The sequence below is a fragment of the Sander vitreus genome, chromosome 22 (assembly GCF_031162955.1).
Source record: "Sander vitreus isolate 19-12246 chromosome 22, sanVit1, whole genome shotgun sequence".
In the NCBI taxonomy this organism is placed as follows: domain Eukaryota; kingdom Metazoa; phylum Chordata; class Actinopteri; order Perciformes; family Percidae; genus Sander; species Sander vitreus.
This window is the reverse complement of record NC_135876.1, coordinates 10,951,366-10,968,331: the sequence shown is the minus strand read 5'-3', so window position 1 is coordinate 10,968,331 and position 16,966 is coordinate 10,951,366. Positions and strand designations below refer to the sequence as shown.

Below are 16,966 nucleotides of genomic sequence, written 5' to 3'. Positions count from 1 at the left end.
TTCAAAGCACTTTTGCAGTACCACGACCGACAGCTTCTCTTGTATGGTCGGTCATAGTTACAAATGAAGAAATCTTTGCAGTGCAGTGTCATTTTTCAAGTGCTAAATACTGAGCTAATGTTTACTAGCTAGACTAGAAATAACATGTTATCCTTAAGGAATAAATCTTGATCCAATTTACCTTCTTCGTCATTTGGAATTCATACTCGCACAACCAGAGATTCCTGAGCACTGTAGTATAATAAATCTTTAGCGGTGTCTCACTCTCATTATGTTCTCCCAGTCAGTCTAATACGGCATGGCAGGGGAATGGGAGGTCTGGCACAGTGAGAGTAACTATATAAAATCATGGAGAGTCAAGGAGATTGGGTCTGCTTTAATGGGGTGTTGCAGCTTGCTGACAGAGGCTCGTACCAACTAAGCCTGCACTGGCTGGTTTATTGGGCGAACATAAACTGACAGAACACCTGGTTGCAGAGGCTTGTGTAAAGATGGATTACATGCACCGACACCTGGTGCACTCTGTGTGTGTGTGTGTGTGTGTGCTTGTGGTGTATGTGTGTGTGTGCGTGAGTTGCCGGAAAGAAAAACAGCGGACAGCTCTTGGTTTCATTTTCAAAACACCACCTGAGCCTTAATCCCTTGGTGCAGGGTGCTAATTCACCAAGCAATGCTTAAATACTCAACAGGACACGAACCATCAAGTAGGACTTCTTTGAACTTGAGTACAACATATTAGAACTGTGTCATTCACCGCCTCGAGTACTGAGCTAAAAATATTTTTTGCATGACAAATGTTACAAATGAAAGTTTTTTTGTCCAGTCATCCTCTTTTAATTCAAATGCAGACAGGCTGAGAAAAAAAAAAAAAAAAAACACATTAAGATAGTCTATATCTTTGCTTACTATGACAACCAAACCTAATACCTAAGTCCACTCAATGGCTAAAGATTTGTACAATTTGAACAATTTACTCAAGAACAAAAATAACAGAGAAAAACAAATATAAAACTCTTTTTAAGCGTAATTAAATTAACATAGGAAATCATTCCTTCTTGGCAAGATACATTTTTTTCTTTCTTTCCTGGAAACCTGAACATTAGTGTTGCAATAAATGACACTTGAGTGTAAGGGGATGGGTGATTTAAGGAAAAGGGTGGTGTGTGTGTGTGTTTTATTTTCTAGGAAAGTGCTGATCATGACTTTGGGGGCTGATACAGATCTCTGATATGCAACGAGCCATACCTGCAGATATCCTGGCAAGTAGAAATAAATGTATTGCATTTTCCTTGTACACTGACTAACTGTCACATAGTTAAACAGATTTGTTCAAACACTTTTCTATGGAACGTTATTGCACGGCGATTACTACCTTCATCTTACAGTTAGGAGCCTCACTATTTTCCGAACTACTTATTCTGCAACGCTTTGTTCCGACTAATGTTTAAAAAAAAAAAATACTGCAGCTGCTTCACAGTATCTTTTCATTTCATTACATTTTAGGCTATATTTTCATTCCAGTTGACTGGTGCATAGCAAATAAAATTTAAATCCATGCGAGTCAAATGAGACAAAAAAAAAAAAATCCTGAAATCTAAGCAAGGAGGCACTGATGGGAGACTTTAACTATGAAGCAGGTTGAGTTTGCATTCAAATTAACATTGCCAGGGAATGATTGACATTATTACAGCTCCAAGAAAGCAGGCAAAATGGAGAGTAGATCAGAAATTTAGGACGACTCCTCTCTGTTAAATGAAGGTAGGGACAGTGACACAGCAGAAAACTGCAACAAAAGCTTCTGCAAAAGCTATCGGGAGTCATGATACTAACAACATGCATCAAGTAGCTACTTGGGTAATGACAGCCATCATTACATAAAAGTGGGTCTTGTTTTGCATTTCATTGGTTCTCCTAATTGGGCATCTATAATTTTGAAATGGCCAAATGTAATGCTTGTCAAAGCTGCCGCCGGTAACCTCAGCGTTTGGGCTAATAATGCGGTCATGTGATTAGCTACTTTAACTCTCTGGTCCATGCTGTACCCGTGCAGTTTGGCAACAGTCTCAGTGATACACACGCGTCGAACTGAGTTTTGCAATTTAGTAGCTGCTCTCCGTGTTCTTTTTGGTTTGTGTTGATAATGTAAAACTGGTGTTCACCTCGTGAGTTGTTGATTGGTTCTTTTGGTCTGTGAAGATCATAGGTAGAAGGCTGGAGCTTAGGCTCATCACTGTGAATTGATTGGTTGGTTAGTTGGCCTGATTGATATGTTGCCATTATTGGCTAGTTGCTGTGATGCGGTATTGGTCGGCACATCGCTGGGGTGAGAGTTCCCCCCACAGACTCAGATTTCTCAATTTATGTTTAATCCTAGAACAATAGCCATTTTACAAGACCCTGCACCCATTTAAGACTATACAACTGTTGAAACAATCCCTCTTAAGGAGAGGACACAAAAGTGCAGGACTAACAGTGCAGCAACAATGCAGGAGGGGTTTAACGAGGAGGACTTCTGCAATGGCTGTATTGGCATTGGTGTATGTTGCTGATTAATTAATCCTACATGAAATGCAGCAGGCTAACAAAAACTACTCTGAATATTTAGAGGAGATCTGTGCCTGTTGGGGGAAACATCTTCATCCTATGTGTTCCATTGGGAAAGGCCGGCTGGTGGAGTTAGCGTAGCCGATGTAGCTCGCTGCCCAGTTCACTTGCGGGGCTGGTGGATATGCTGGTTGATGTGCTGGGAAGCGGGCAGCTTGGAGACACAAGGCTGGGGCTTCTGATGAGCCACCTGGGCGGCTGCAGGGGTGAAGTCCTTATCACCCTGAACAGAACACAGGCAGTCAATATGTCTTTTAGGGGAAAATAATGAACTGCATGCACTGTTTTGCACAAAAAGCCAAGACCCTCAAGCTTACAGCCTAAGCTGCAAAATATGTAGTCTTCCTGCTAAACAATTTGAAATTTGGTGCCAAAACTACTTGACATTTTAAGACATGTCCAACACCATTGCATGCCTACTAGCGATGGAAAGGAACAACTGCTGAATTTTGACATAGACTTTATTCTTGATGGCCAATATAAAATGCTATAATGTCATAGTTTTTGCCAGTTTTTAAGTATTTTACCATCACATGGAGCATACAGACAGGTGTAACTGCACATGAAGCATGAACCTCCTTGGCAGTAATGCTCAAACCAGAGTGAAAACATTTGTCTTACATCCCCTTCATCTCATATTTGCCAGAAAATCATGATCAGAGCTCAACTTTCACTTGATGCTGCCCATAAGCTTTGCTGCATCGTACCTTGTTGCAAACCTACCGTTGCATCATACATCAAATATCCATCTCACTGAAGTTAGCTATTAAACAGTGGGATAGTGATGCAATTGTTAACAGTGAGAGGCTCAATATCAAAGCAATGCAGACAAAAATAAGAATATTACAACTAGTGCAAGTAGAATTTACAATAATTACATAAAAACATCAGTGCACATGATATAACTCGACAGTGAACACAACAGGAATGTGTCCAATAAAGTCAGCACACAGTATGCGCACTTTATGCCCCATTTTTAAATCCCTTCCCTCTGATAATCGTAATAACAATGAGGGTATCCTCTAAGTGAAGGGTAGAGTAGGGAGCACTCATCTGTCCGCACTCATGTGCTCTGCAACCTCAATCTCTTATTCCAAGAAAAATGCCCATAAACAGCCGCTCGCTTCTAAAATCCGATCAGAGCGGGAATTTGATGATTCACAGGGGAATGCAGAATTTCAATCAGACTTACCACGATCATGACTAAATTCCTATATTCTTTTTTATCTTTACCTGCCAGCATTCTTTTCGGTCTTCCTCAATGTTTTTCTACTTTCTTACACAGATTATTTACTGCCCTGTTCTTCACTGGTTTGCATCTTACTTTCCCTGTTTTCTTTTTTTTTTTCATGCAACGCTTCTCTCTTACCTTCTTCACCCCCATCATATTTCTGAGAAAAACATTAGTTTAAGTGGATGGATGAGATTTATTGCACTCACATATAGCACACAACACACTCCAGCTTACATGATTATTTAGATTAATATTAAGATTAATATATTTTAAGTTGGTGTTCTCTCTCTCTCTCTCTCTCTCTCTCGTATTATTGCACTGGCAGGGCCAGGATGCGAACTACAGGGGTGCCAGGGGGAGCTTGGCTCCTCTTAATAAGACACGGGCTAAGATACTGACAATATGCATTTCTATTTCTCTATCTTCACATCATCACTGCGATGTTTGGTTGAGATTTGATGTGGTCATTAACTGATTTCATTAAGTTATATATTCACACAGGCCGAAATACACACATGCACAAACAGGACCTATACACATGCATTATATATGGTGAGATGTCAGAGCGAGGGGGCTTCCTTAGGATACCGCCCGGGCAGTTTGGAGCTTGGTGCCTTGCTCAAGGGCACCTCTGAAGCGCTCAGGAAGCACACTCTACTACTTGTCCCGTGCGGGGACAAGCCAAGTCCCAACGGACTGAGCTACTGCGGCCACAAAATCAAGCAAGTAGGCCTATGAATGTTTCTATTTATGTCCATGTGGCTCAAGATGACATACTGCTTAATTTCTTGAATAGTTAATATTAACATCATATTGCAAAAAAAATGTAAGAGGTTTTTAGAAAGTGGAAAAAAGTTGGTGTAAGATCATTCATTTCGTTCCGTGCATTTCGAGAATTTGACTACAACCATTTGTATCGCGTTTGATCCCCTTGCCCTTGATAGGCACTGGCATTACAACTGGAGTTGGTCTCCGGGGGCTCGACTATGGCTACCCACTGCTGCCAATTAGTTAGGCTGGGTTAAATGCAGAGGATTCCTCATATGTGTAAATGTATTTGGCAAATAAAGATAATATCAAAAAAAGAAAAGACAAACAAATAAATAAAATTGCAGTATGCATATAACCAATATGGTGACCCATTTCAGCATTACTAAATGAGTTTTATAACTGTCAGTGTATAATACAAAAATCATACCAAAATCTCTTTCTTCTGATGTCACAGACTCTTTTTGCTGAGATATAATGATGACATAATTCGACACGAGGAGAACGCTGTGACTTTTTTTGGGGGGTACAGAATAGGAAATTCTAGTGGGATCTGACCCCAGAAGGCAGAAGGATGTGTGGTCTAAACTACAAAACCCAACTCTGGACATGAGGAAGGATGTATTACCTGAACTAACTGTCATTCTTTTCCTACAGATATTCCACTTCTGCTAGTCTAGCTTTAGATGCCAACCTTTGGTACCTTGGGTTGAATATTCTCAGGTGTTTTATTCACAAAAACACCTGAGGATCCCATTCGGTCATTCGAAAGGACAGATAGAAAATACATAGCCTACATTTTTGTTTTTACATTTAAAAAAAGAAAATCCCAGCAGGCCACAAACTTCACTTAGCTCCTAAAAGGCTTTGTGCAGCGCTAGCCTCTGGGTTTGATGGCAGTGATAGGGGCGAATAGGAAGGCTAGAGGAGGATCGGGGGATGAATAGGATGCCTGCCACCTTGCTGATAACACACACACACCCACACACACCCACACATTTCTGCAATAAAATGGCCTTTGTGAACACTGTTTAGTTTTTGGGTGTTATTTGACTCTATGGTTATTTTTTATGCTGCAATTGAGTAGTCTGGAAGTGTTACCAGATTAAAACATATTAACAGGAATAGGTAATAAACCTAAAAATTAAATATAGAAAGTAGAGGTGCATGTTTCAAAATCAATTTGATTCAAAAACGATTCGCGATAAAAAAAAAGTAGACATACAATTAAAAAAATAAATAATCATATTTATTAAAAAATAATCGATTTTTGGAATTCTATGAATCGATTTTGAATCGGTAGAGCTTGAATCGTGATCTGGACATTTTTACAGACACTTTTTTAGTCAAGAAGTGTTAATATTTTCTCTATATTTTAGGCTGGAATTCAGGGATGGGTACCGAACCCTGGTATTAAATGGCCCCGGGGGTAAATTATGGAAGACAGGAGCATCGATAAGCTCCGACGTTAAATCAGTTTTGCTATGGGTACTGGAGGAAATCTTTTTTTTTGCCTATTTGTTGCTTCATAAAAGCAATAATAATTTCATCACAATTCCAAGATCTCTCCCTCTCTCTCAGAACCCGTGTGCGAGGGGCGGAGGCAGCTGAGTGCTCACTCACACACGTTGCTGCGCGTGCACATATACACACGCAAAAACATGTTTTAGCGATGGCGGAGAGAACTAAACGTTACTATAATTGATGCTGACAAATAATCCTTGTTGCCATAACTGCAACAAGTATTTTGCATGTAAGGGCGGAAACACGAGTAATCTTTCAAAACATTTAAGTAAAGTCCATCATATACAGATGGAGAAATCCAGTTTTCGACCATCTAGCTAGCTCATCTATCGTTGCCCTAGGTATGTTGTATGCTAACAGCCTGAAGCGCACACACGGAGTTAAGTAAATAATACGACAACAAGAGTTCATGATTACAAGTAATTATTAGCCAGCTGATTGTTGTGGGCGCGTTCATGAATTCAATCTGAAATGGTCAGAAAGTGTAATGGTAGTGAGCTGCAGGGAACACCATAAGCCAGGAGAGGTCCCGACTTCTGCCAGAGAAGGTTGATCTTTTCTCCGGAAGAACAGTTAAGAACTGTTAGGCCTTTTGCAGCCTATCTGCATGTCTCACCTGAGTCAAATAACGATAAGTTAAAAAAAAAAGAAGAAAAAAAGAAGAAAAAAAGCTGTTTCCTTTGCTGTAAAAATGTTTTTGATTACATTTCTATAATCTGCTAAAAACAATGCTTTTGTAGTTTGATCCTCAAGAATGTTAATTGATTTACACTACATATGAGAAAATAAAGCAGCGTCAATTCTGTTCATTTGTTTAGTTTTTCCTTAAAAAAAAATAAAAGTACCAATCAGAATACCGTATCGGTAAGAGTAGAAATACCGTTAAAATCAAAATGATACCCATCCCTACTGGAGTTAGAACAAATTGTGACAAATTGATATATCAGGACAAAATGATCCAAATGTCATGGTTTTCACCGATGTGTTCCATGGTGAGGTTACACTGGTGGTGGGCATAACATGGATTTATAGATAAAAATGGTTATTAGCAAACTATTAATTCATTTCACAGCATTTTATTTAATTACAGATGTTATGATTAGATATCCTAACCTCTCTTTACTTTGTTACATTTCTCTTCATTGGGCACTCCCTTGGTATTCTCTCCATTTTTCTCTCCTCCCCCTGATCTGCCTTGTTATACCTTTCATCTCTTGTTATATCTCAGCACTTAAGCCTCTACCTCTCCCTCTAGGGCTCATGTCTCACATATAAACAACCTTATAATGCTCATTTCAACATTGGTGGTCTGTGTATGTGTGTGTCAGAGTGTGTGTGTATGGGTGTCTTACCTTTGTCACCACTCCAGACACAATCACTGGGGCCTTTGGTGGACTAAAAAGGAGACAAAATGAAAAGAAATTAAAAAAGGATTTGTAGAATTCATAACAATATACATTTCAGTAAGCAGAGAAGGTGCCCAGTGCTTCATTCTGTGGTGATTGTGTGTGTAATTTAGTCATATTGTGTGCAGGCCAAGGGTGCGGCCTACTGGATGGCAACGTTTATAAAAGTTTACCAATCTGGCTACTTCAAAAACACACACACACACACACACACACACACACACACACACACACACACACACACACACACACACACACACACACACACACACACACACACACACACACACACACACACACACACACACACACACACACACACACACACACACACACACACACACACACACACACACACACACACACACACACACACACACACACACACACACACACACACACACACAACCTGCCAGCAGCTTAAATAGCTCCCATTCATCCTGGCCAAACACTGGGGCTCACAGCTTCTGGATGGAAAGCATGAGAGGAGAGAGGGAGGGAGGGAAGTGGGGGAGAGCTGAGGCTATGAGAGGAAAAGAGAGTTGAAGAGGTGAATGATGACAAAGGGAAGGATTTGGGAAGGTGGAAAAAAGGAGAGGAAACAGAAGTGTAGGAAAGGAAGGGGGCGAGGCGGTAAAGGCAGGGCAGATAGAGGAAAGGGGGGGGATAGCAAAGGGAGGCGAGAGGGCAGGGAGGAGAGGGGATCATAACAGACTGTTAGAGGAGAGGAGAAAAGGATGGAGGAGCGAGGCGAGCGCTCACTCAGACATAGAGAAAGGAAAGGGATGGAGGCAGAGAAAAAGATGAGGAGGAGGAATGCGGAACCCGAGGTAAGTATCGACCTTGACATGACAAACGAGCGCCGTCTAATTTTACGGCGGCGTCACCCCCACGGCAAAAGAGTACAGTTGTGGTAGCCACCTTCAAAACTCCACTCAAAGACATTAGCTATAGCAGCAAGCAAGTCCAACTTATGGCTTACCTCATTAACAGCATAAATAGGTTGAAAAGATGAAAAGTTTCTCACACAAACTGCAGCCTCAGCAGTGAGAATCCACATATCATTTGAAACATCTGCTACTTTCTTATATATTTACTACTATTAGCAAGTCAATTAACTACAATATAACATATTAGCATGTTCCTCATTCAAATGAATGCTCTGCTAGCTGTGAAGTGGTCTTGCTAGCTTACTGCTAACATTTGGCTGGAAAGTAGAGTTTTAAAATTGTTAAGGTTATCTGAGGAAAGGATGGGGAAGAAATGTGCATAAGTGCCAGATGAAGAAAAAAAACCTCAACTGTGAAAAAATGCTACTGGGAGATTAATTTAGTATGATTATGTGCAAGAACTGTGCTAAACTTTCATCTTAAACACATCTGTATCTGTTTTTATTACACACATTATAGTTAACTGAACAGATTGGCATGCTAGCATTATAAGATACCAGATTTCCTCATTTATTCTAACAGGCCCTCCTCACGCTGGGTTGTCACATGTCTCTATTCTATTGAATGCCAATCTCCATGGTGTAGGTTGAGGGTAAATCCTGAAATATTGACAACAGATTGCAAAGGGAGGGGAGGTATGAAAAAACCCAGGATGAAAGGAAATCTGTATTGCATTTGAAGCATGTTAGCATCAAACTTTGCGCGTTGTAACAAGGATTGGGTATTATAGAGACAGAGGGCAGACAGATAAGACATTAATAGACAAACAGACAGAAGGGAGGGGTGTAAGCATAGATATAAAGCATCGTTTATATATCTATGGGTGTAAGTCTGTCAGAGATACAGACAGCTACAAGCATCTGACTCCTTCAAAAGTGTAAAATATTTCTTTTTTAAGTCGGACAAAGATGAGTGTAAATATACTTACAGATACTATAGACACATGTTGTAGACAGGCACAAATGATATACTACTGACACCTATTTTTCATTTATTCTATCTGTATAGTAAAATGGAGAGAGAGAGACAGAGAGAGAGAGAGAGAGAGAGAGAGAGAGAGAGAGAGAGAGAGAGAGAGAGAGAGAGAGAGAGAGAGAGACCTTTGCTGTGTTTGGTGTGATTGGGAGGAGGGTCTGGAGAGACAGAGTGAGCCTTTAGGGGGCAGTAGCGAGCTATAGGGAACCCTGGGGAGGAGTTTTCTTCTTACCAGGAGAGTTAGAGGTACAGGAAAAGGAGCGGGAGAGAGAAAAAGAGAGAGATACAGAATGCTAATTTTAACTAATAACTGTGATAAGAGTGAAATGTGCATTGATGGTATGGTGTTTTCTTTGGTGTCTCTGGTGTCTTTGGCACCAAAGCCACTCCTCACCACCACCACCGCTACCCCACCCATCTCTTTGCTTCAGCAGAGCAGGAAGTTTGTTGCCGTGGGCGAGGTGGTGGTTGCCATGGAAACTGATGCCTGTTGCCTGTCTCCACTTCTCCTCCTCCTCTTTCCTACCGTCTCTCTCTCTCTCTCAACTTTTCACCACGGGCTGTCAGCTTACTGCATATTTCACAACAGTTCCTACAGTCAGTGTATGTGTGCAGCGATTTAGTCAAGCGTGCACACAGCACCACCCGCTCTTCTTTCCAGAGGCTCTGGAACACCTCTCACCGAAAAAAATGTAGGAGAGGGGACAGTGCAACCGACACGAAGCCTATGATCACCCTTCTATGTCGTTTTTACACATGGAGCTCATCGTCGATGTGTGAGCAGTTCATAAACCATGCATTCCCTTTAATAAGAAGCAATATAAGTGATGAAACAACCACCCATTTACCTCCTTTTCTATGCCTCCCTCTCTCCTGCTTCTCTAACTGCAACATCGCAGGTTTACACAGATAACAAATGTACCTGGGTGCTTTGAGACATTTATTCTTTATTTTTAAAAAAACACATTCACCTGACAGCCAGTGGGCAGTGTGGTGGAATTTCCAGAAACACCACATTGTTGTATGATGAGACTAAAGGGAAAGCTTAGACGACATCAGGTCATTCATAGGTCACAGGTTAGGGGACGAGAATATTCGGCCAGGCTCTAATAACCAAAACTGTTGTAACATGTATAACATGTATAATTATGTTCCGTCTCTACAGATTCAGGGAGTCTAGGCAGCTGCATGATAAGGGAATCTTTTGTCTCAGGACTGTCTCCTTTTGGAGGTCGATGGGCCAGCCACACTTTAGCATACGTTCCACAGAGAGAGATAGGCTGAACTAGGCTTTAGTATCTGCGTTTACGGCGACTGCATTATCTTTGTTTACCTTAAAAGGTTCAGCTAAACGTAACGCCTCCAGCATGAGTTGAAGTACACCTTCAGGAAGACAGCAACTTCAGAGAGTTGGGACGGCACGACACAATAACACATTGTGGTCAAACTGTACTGCCTGCCTAATTGTCTCCTCAATTGAGTGTTGATTTACTACTTCTGTGGAAGCCTTAAAGTTCTCATATTATGCTTTTTGGCTTCTCCCCTTTCCTTTATTGTGTTATACATCTTTTTTTGTGCACGTTATAGGTTTACAAAGTGAAAAAGCCCAAAGTCCACCCCAAAGGGACTTACCATCTCCATCAGAAAACACTGTTCCCAAACAGCTCTATTGTAGTCCAGCCTTTACTTCCGACGAACATGCATCACTTTGTAACACGCGTTATAATGCTAGCCTAGCTGCTAGCGTGGCACGCCCTCATACTCTGCTTCTGACTGGCTAGTAGTCCTTACCTAGCTACTGCGCATGTGCGACTCCCAACAAAGATGGAACAGAAGTGCGATGCCTCACTCTGTAGCTAAAACAGAGAGCTCAACACACAGGGTGAAAAGAGGAGCTGCAGCAATGTGCAGTACAACAAACATATATGGCGTTTTTTGAAAATTAAACCATGTAAACCTATTCTGATATAACCTCTAAATACAATTATGTACCTGAAAATGAGCATAATATGAGCACTTTAAGTCTCCTGAACCTTCTACACGTATGTGAATGAGTTGTGCTGCTCCTGAGTTTTTCCTTAACAGGCAAGAAGCCGCTACTGGGTCACCAGCTTGCTCTGGCTTATGCCTCCCTTTCTTGCCTGTATCTCAAACCCTATCCTCCCATCTCCTATTACTCCCTCTCTTACCAAGTAAAACCTTTCCTCTTTCGTATCTTCATATCGCCATGGCATCCCTCGCTTTTCCATACCATAATATTTATCCCCTCTCCTCCTCGCCATAATCCCAGCCACCTATCTTTCTCCCTTCGCCCCATCTGTCCATCTCGGCTAGATTGGGTATGGCAGGTGTTCGCCTGACTACAACGCTTCACTGGCTGCTACTAATGTGAAATTTACCCAGTAGCCACCTGCTAGACGTCCATCAGCGTGACACGGAGAGGGACAGACAGTGTGTGTGAGTGAGACAGTTTCATGGACTGCATTTCCTGATGTAGTGCAGTTACTCAGCCTCTCTTTTTGGATGGGCTGACAGGTCATTTTTAGTTAAAGATAAACATTTCACAGGAGGAAGGAAAACCTGCATTTACACAGCCCGGCCGAGAGGAGTTTATCAAGCTAAAGGATTGAAATGGTTTTCCTCAGTGATTAAAATGCACTATTTGTCTAATTTATTTTCACAGCCCAAGCAATGATTCCTCTTCTTTGACTGCAAGCTCTAAAAGGAAACATTTGGAAGAATAAATAAATACTCTAAACCCTGTAGGCCAGTTTACACACGATGGAAAAGAGTCAGAGATATTTAAACCCACAAAATACTAGTTTGCTCCTGTACCAGTGCAACTCATAACATGTTAATCACGTCTTTAAGTAAGACTTCAATGCAAGTAGAAAAATAAATAATACAGTCGTAAAACAGCAGGGAGTCATTTCTTTGAAATCTGAATGCAGATTTGTAAAGCTTCTGCTCTTTGGAATATCCTCACTGCGTTGATGATTATACATTTATTTTTAATTTTTTTTATTTGAGTAATAATCAAGTGTTCATTTTAAATTAGAGCTAAATCGCTTAGTTGATCAATCATTGATTTTTGAAGCAAAAATAGCACACATTCCCTGGTTCCAGCTTTTCAAAACGTGAGGTTTTGCTGCGTTTCTCTGTTTAATAGTGTAAACCAAATATCGTTAGGTTTTGAACTGCTTAATGATAGGCTACTCTTGATCAAACAAGACATTTTGAGACGTCACATTGGGCTCTAAGAACTTTTAATGGCCATTTGTTTCCACTATTTTCTGACATCCCATTGACTAAATGATTAACTGGTTAAATAATTGGAAGAGTCATTCATAAAGAAAACAAGTTAGTTCCAGTCTAGGGCTGCACGATATGAAGAAAATATCTAATTGCGATTATTTTGACTGATATTGCGATTGCTATATGATTCACGATATTGAAGAGAATGATCATGTTCGTATCATTATTCTCATTTTCATTGACTAATATCAAATCTTAAAAAATGTAAATGATTATAGTGTGATTTTTGCGAGGATCTGTACAAACAAAGATGTTTTCTGTAGTCTGTAGGATAGGATTTGTAGGCCGGGACGTCTCTGCAGCACCACAATACTTCATTCGGAATGGTTTGACGTATATTTTGCCTTTAACAAATATGGCGCCCCTCTGCGATTTGCACTAGTCCATATTTCGATAAAATTGCGATTAATTGTGCAGCACTATTCCAGTCCCAATGTAATTATCCAAGATGTACAGTATGACTCCATATCCTCTGAAGAAAAACAATAAAATAGTTCATTTTCAGTGCATATTCAACAGGCTGGAATGGCGTTTACACCCTGACCAATGTCTGCTACAACTTAAGGGTTTCTTAAATTTCTTAATTGTCTCTTTCTCAAGCAGACCTTTATCCTTGACAAGTAAAAGCCAAGCTTGCATGTTGTTTTTGTACTTTGTAATCTACTTGACCCCACTTTTCTGCTCTGTCTATTATCGTCACTCATCTTGGCACAAAGGAAATGGGAGCAAGAGGAAATGACGTATTGCCACGGACAGGCATGACACTATTCCTGCTCTGAATTACAGGGAAATACTCAAACAAGCACGGTGGATAAAAACATGCAATATATATATTTCAGCGTGCGAGGTGTGGCTAAAGTACACACGCACACAACATTTTTTGACTGCTGGCAATGTTCTTGAACCCTGCTCCTGGCTGTGCACTGCTCAACACACACACACACACACACACACACACACACACACACACACACACACACACACACACACACACACACACACACACACACACACACACACACACATATATGCCACCTGTACAAATATTGTGTGTGTGTGTAAAAGCAGACTCTTGCAACACCTTGTAGGGCGGAGTGACCTCAATAGAAACAATGCATTCAAGCAGCAAAAAAAACAAACATGCCAATAAACAACAATTATTGTCACTCAGAAATAGAGCTGGTGTGACGTAAAACATGCAAACCAAGGCTGCTTATGGAAAACAATAGTGACTGCTGAATGGGCTGTCCAAGTTAATGCTGTAATTATGCAGTAATTATGTTGTTTACCGAATTAGCTGGCAACAGAACACGAGTCTGCTGCAAAACGGCCTACAGTACAGCCTTACAAAAACGTAGCAGTGGCTATTTCGCTTATTTGATAATTTGCAGGGTGCGCGTTTGTGTGTGTGTGTGGGTGTGATTAACCACATACAAATCACCACAGAGTCCTACATTGCACAGACAGTCGCTAAATCTAACTGCAGAGAGCACTGAACCAGCTTTAACTCTGCAGTACACATATGTAGCCGTTTGCGTGTGTCTTTACTGTGTGACAATGGGCCCCTGGGCTCAGATATGACAAGGCCCCCCCACCTCTCTAACATAAGGGCAACAACACTCCGACTCAAAAGAGACATAAGACAAATGTTAATGACGTGGCCACGTCGTTTTGCGTCTCTTTGGGGTCCTTTTGTGTGTCTTATACCCCTTTCACACCGAGGGCTCAAACAGGGTTGACTTTGTGTTTGAAAGGGTTAGCCGTGTTGAACGACTCGGCTTCGCGACCCAGGTCGAGAGATAAGTCTGACGTGGGGCTATTTCAATGTGAATTGCATAAGACCGGGGGGGAACTAATGATGTAATGGTTGGAAAGGGGGGGCACAGTCGTCACAGGTCTCCGTTTGAAAAAACAACAACAACAACAACATAGATGTTTTTCTCATTGTGCTTTAGAACATAGACATATTTTATTTCTCTCATTCACAGCTTTTTTTTCCAACAAGAAATGTTAGTCACTTACAGTCAAAGCCCAGGGGCCTCCTCACCACTTGGGCCCCTGTGCTGTAGGCCCATTCAGTACTCTTTCCATAGTCTATATCGATGACGTTCCACTTCCAGGATTGCTCCAGTGCTGCCTGAATTTTTTCCGAATCACGCTCTTATCGCCCGAATATCTGTTACCTTCTGCTTTCTTTGTGTTGGATTTTTAAACTGCGGTGGATTTATGAGGACTATGGTTAACTGCTCCTCAGATCTCTGCAGGGTAAATCCAGACAGCTAGCTAGACTATCTGTCCAATCTGAGTTTTCTGTTGCACGACTAAAACAACTTTTTTTACACGTTCCACCAAAACGAGTTCCTTCCCGAGGCTATTTTTGCGAGAGCACGTATTTCTCCCATCCCGTAATGCTGTGTGGACTAGCCAGACTAATCTTTCCATGACTGTGTGGGTGTCCTACCTGCTGCTGACGTACTCCTCTTCGTCATCATCTTTCAGCAGTGGTTCTGGAGCTGCAGCGGCAGGAGCCTGCATGTGCTTCTGCACTATCCTCATACCTCCGGCCTTTACTGCAACACACACACACACACACACACACACACACACACACAGTGACAATTTGTTCAAGAGTTCATAAATGATCAATGTATAAACAGTCAATTAAAATAGTGAGAAAGTCCCTAACAGTTACATTGCCAGTAGTCTGTTTGGGACTTCTACTTTAGTTAACTAGAATTGATCAACTCTATATTGTTTGATTTGGACATAATCATTTTTAAGTAGCACAGTAGCATAGTGAGTTAGACGTCTGTTCCAAACTGAAAGACCATGGGTAAAACGGCTGTGGTGACAAGCAGCCATCCTGCCGATGTGTCTTTGAGCAAGTCCCTAATTGCTGCAGGACAGCAGTTGTTCTGATGCTGACCTCTGACCTCACTGCAGAGGCTCTGGTTATAGAAATAGCATTAATGATCTGCAGTGCTCTTACATTTAAGTTAGCACACCTGCATGTTTGTTACAGACTGAGCTATACATGCTGTGTGCCTCACACTAACCAAAGGTTGGGTGCGAGGGGCATTCATCTTATCTTATCTTTATGAGCTATCAGTCCTGCAGCTGCTGAGGCCCAGTGCCCTGCCACACTGCCCATGTCCACGTACACCTTAACTGTTTTTCCACAGTCTGCATCCACAAGACTGAGCCTATGACCTCCACGTCATCGCCTCCTAGCAGCAATAACGGCGACATAACTTCACGTTAGACTGCGATTATTACCAATCGCTACAATATCACCAGGTTCAATATGCTGTAACATCTCACGCCAATCAGGAAGTGTAGTAGGAAATGTGCGAAATTGAGAAACATGGCCGATTACACTGCATGCATCTTGAACGTTAAGACACGTTGTCAGCAGTTGGCATTTGCAAGTGTAGTGATTGCATAAGTATTAATCATCATCATGTGATTTTTGGTTTGACACAGTGCAAAAACACAGGCCTTAATGTTTAATGGAAGCTTTCAAAAACAACACAGCAGCACAAAGAGCTTTACCTGCAGGAAGATGTCCTCCTTTGGTTTCGACTTTCTCCTTCGGCGGTGAAGACATGTCTGCTGTAACAGGACTCTGCAGCGAGAAAGCACCAGAGCGTCTGACACACAAATTCCTGCTTTATTCTGCCTCAAATTGGGGACTACACTTCAGTGTGGAACGTCAACGTGGCTTTTTCCTGAGCATTGTTTGGAAACGATGCGTGATGACATCATGCGGAAACCGTAAGGAGCGCGCTGACGTCGGGCGTAGCCATACAGTGGTCGGAGCAAGCAAACATCCACTTTTACTCACTTCAGAATTGAATTTCGGAATTTTTTTTGAGTCTATCCAAATTATTAATAATAAAAAAAAGTATTTATATAGGTGATGTACTGCTAGATTTTTTTCAAGGAAATGTGATTATATAGCCTACATTCCATTTCACCTTTTCTTTGTATTGTATTTTCTGTATTTTGTATTGTCTTCTTTTTTTCCCCTTCTTTTTTCTCTTTGTGTATTGAAGTGCCTTTCTTCTTGAGTTTTTTTTTTTTTTTTTTATCAATAAGTAAGGTTGTAATGTTCATTAGATGGAAATGAATATCTTTTTTTATATATTTTGTAAGTATGATAACGAATTGTTCAAACACTTGTAAAAGCA

The 16,966-nt window shown here is 41.1% G+C and overlaps 1 protein-coding gene across 1 annotated transcript; it reads right to left on the bottom strand.

Moving 5' to 3' along the window:
* Positions 1–810: 810 nt before the first annotated feature.
* On the bottom strand, positions 811–16,534 carry dap (death-associated protein). The gene is made up of 4 exons (XM_078280440.1): positions 16,329–16,534; positions 15,238–15,346; positions 7,483–7,525; positions 811–2,827 (listed from the first exon to the last, which is right to left on the bottom strand). The coding sequence occupies exons 1-4, from the start codon at positions 16,381–16,383 to the stop codon at positions 2,708–2,710; spliced, it is 327 nt and encodes a 108-aa protein (XP_078136566.1). The 5' UTR covers positions 16,384–16,534; the 3' UTR covers positions 811–2,707.
* Positions 16,535–16,966: the final 432 nt, after the last annotated feature.

Coding starts and splice junctions, on each gene's coding strand:
- dap (XM_078280440.1), bottom strand. CDS start 16,383: ATGTCTTCACCGCCGAAGGAGAAAGTCGAAACCAAAGGAGGACATCTT. Junction 15,347..16,328: donor AGGAGGACATCTTCCTGCAG/GTAAAGCTCTTT, acceptor TGTGTGTTGCAG/TAAAGGCCGGAGGTATGAGG. Junction 2,828..7,482: donor TGTCTGGAGTGGTGACAAAG/GTAAGACACCCA, acceptor TGTTCTGTTCAG/GGTGATAAGGACTTCACCCC.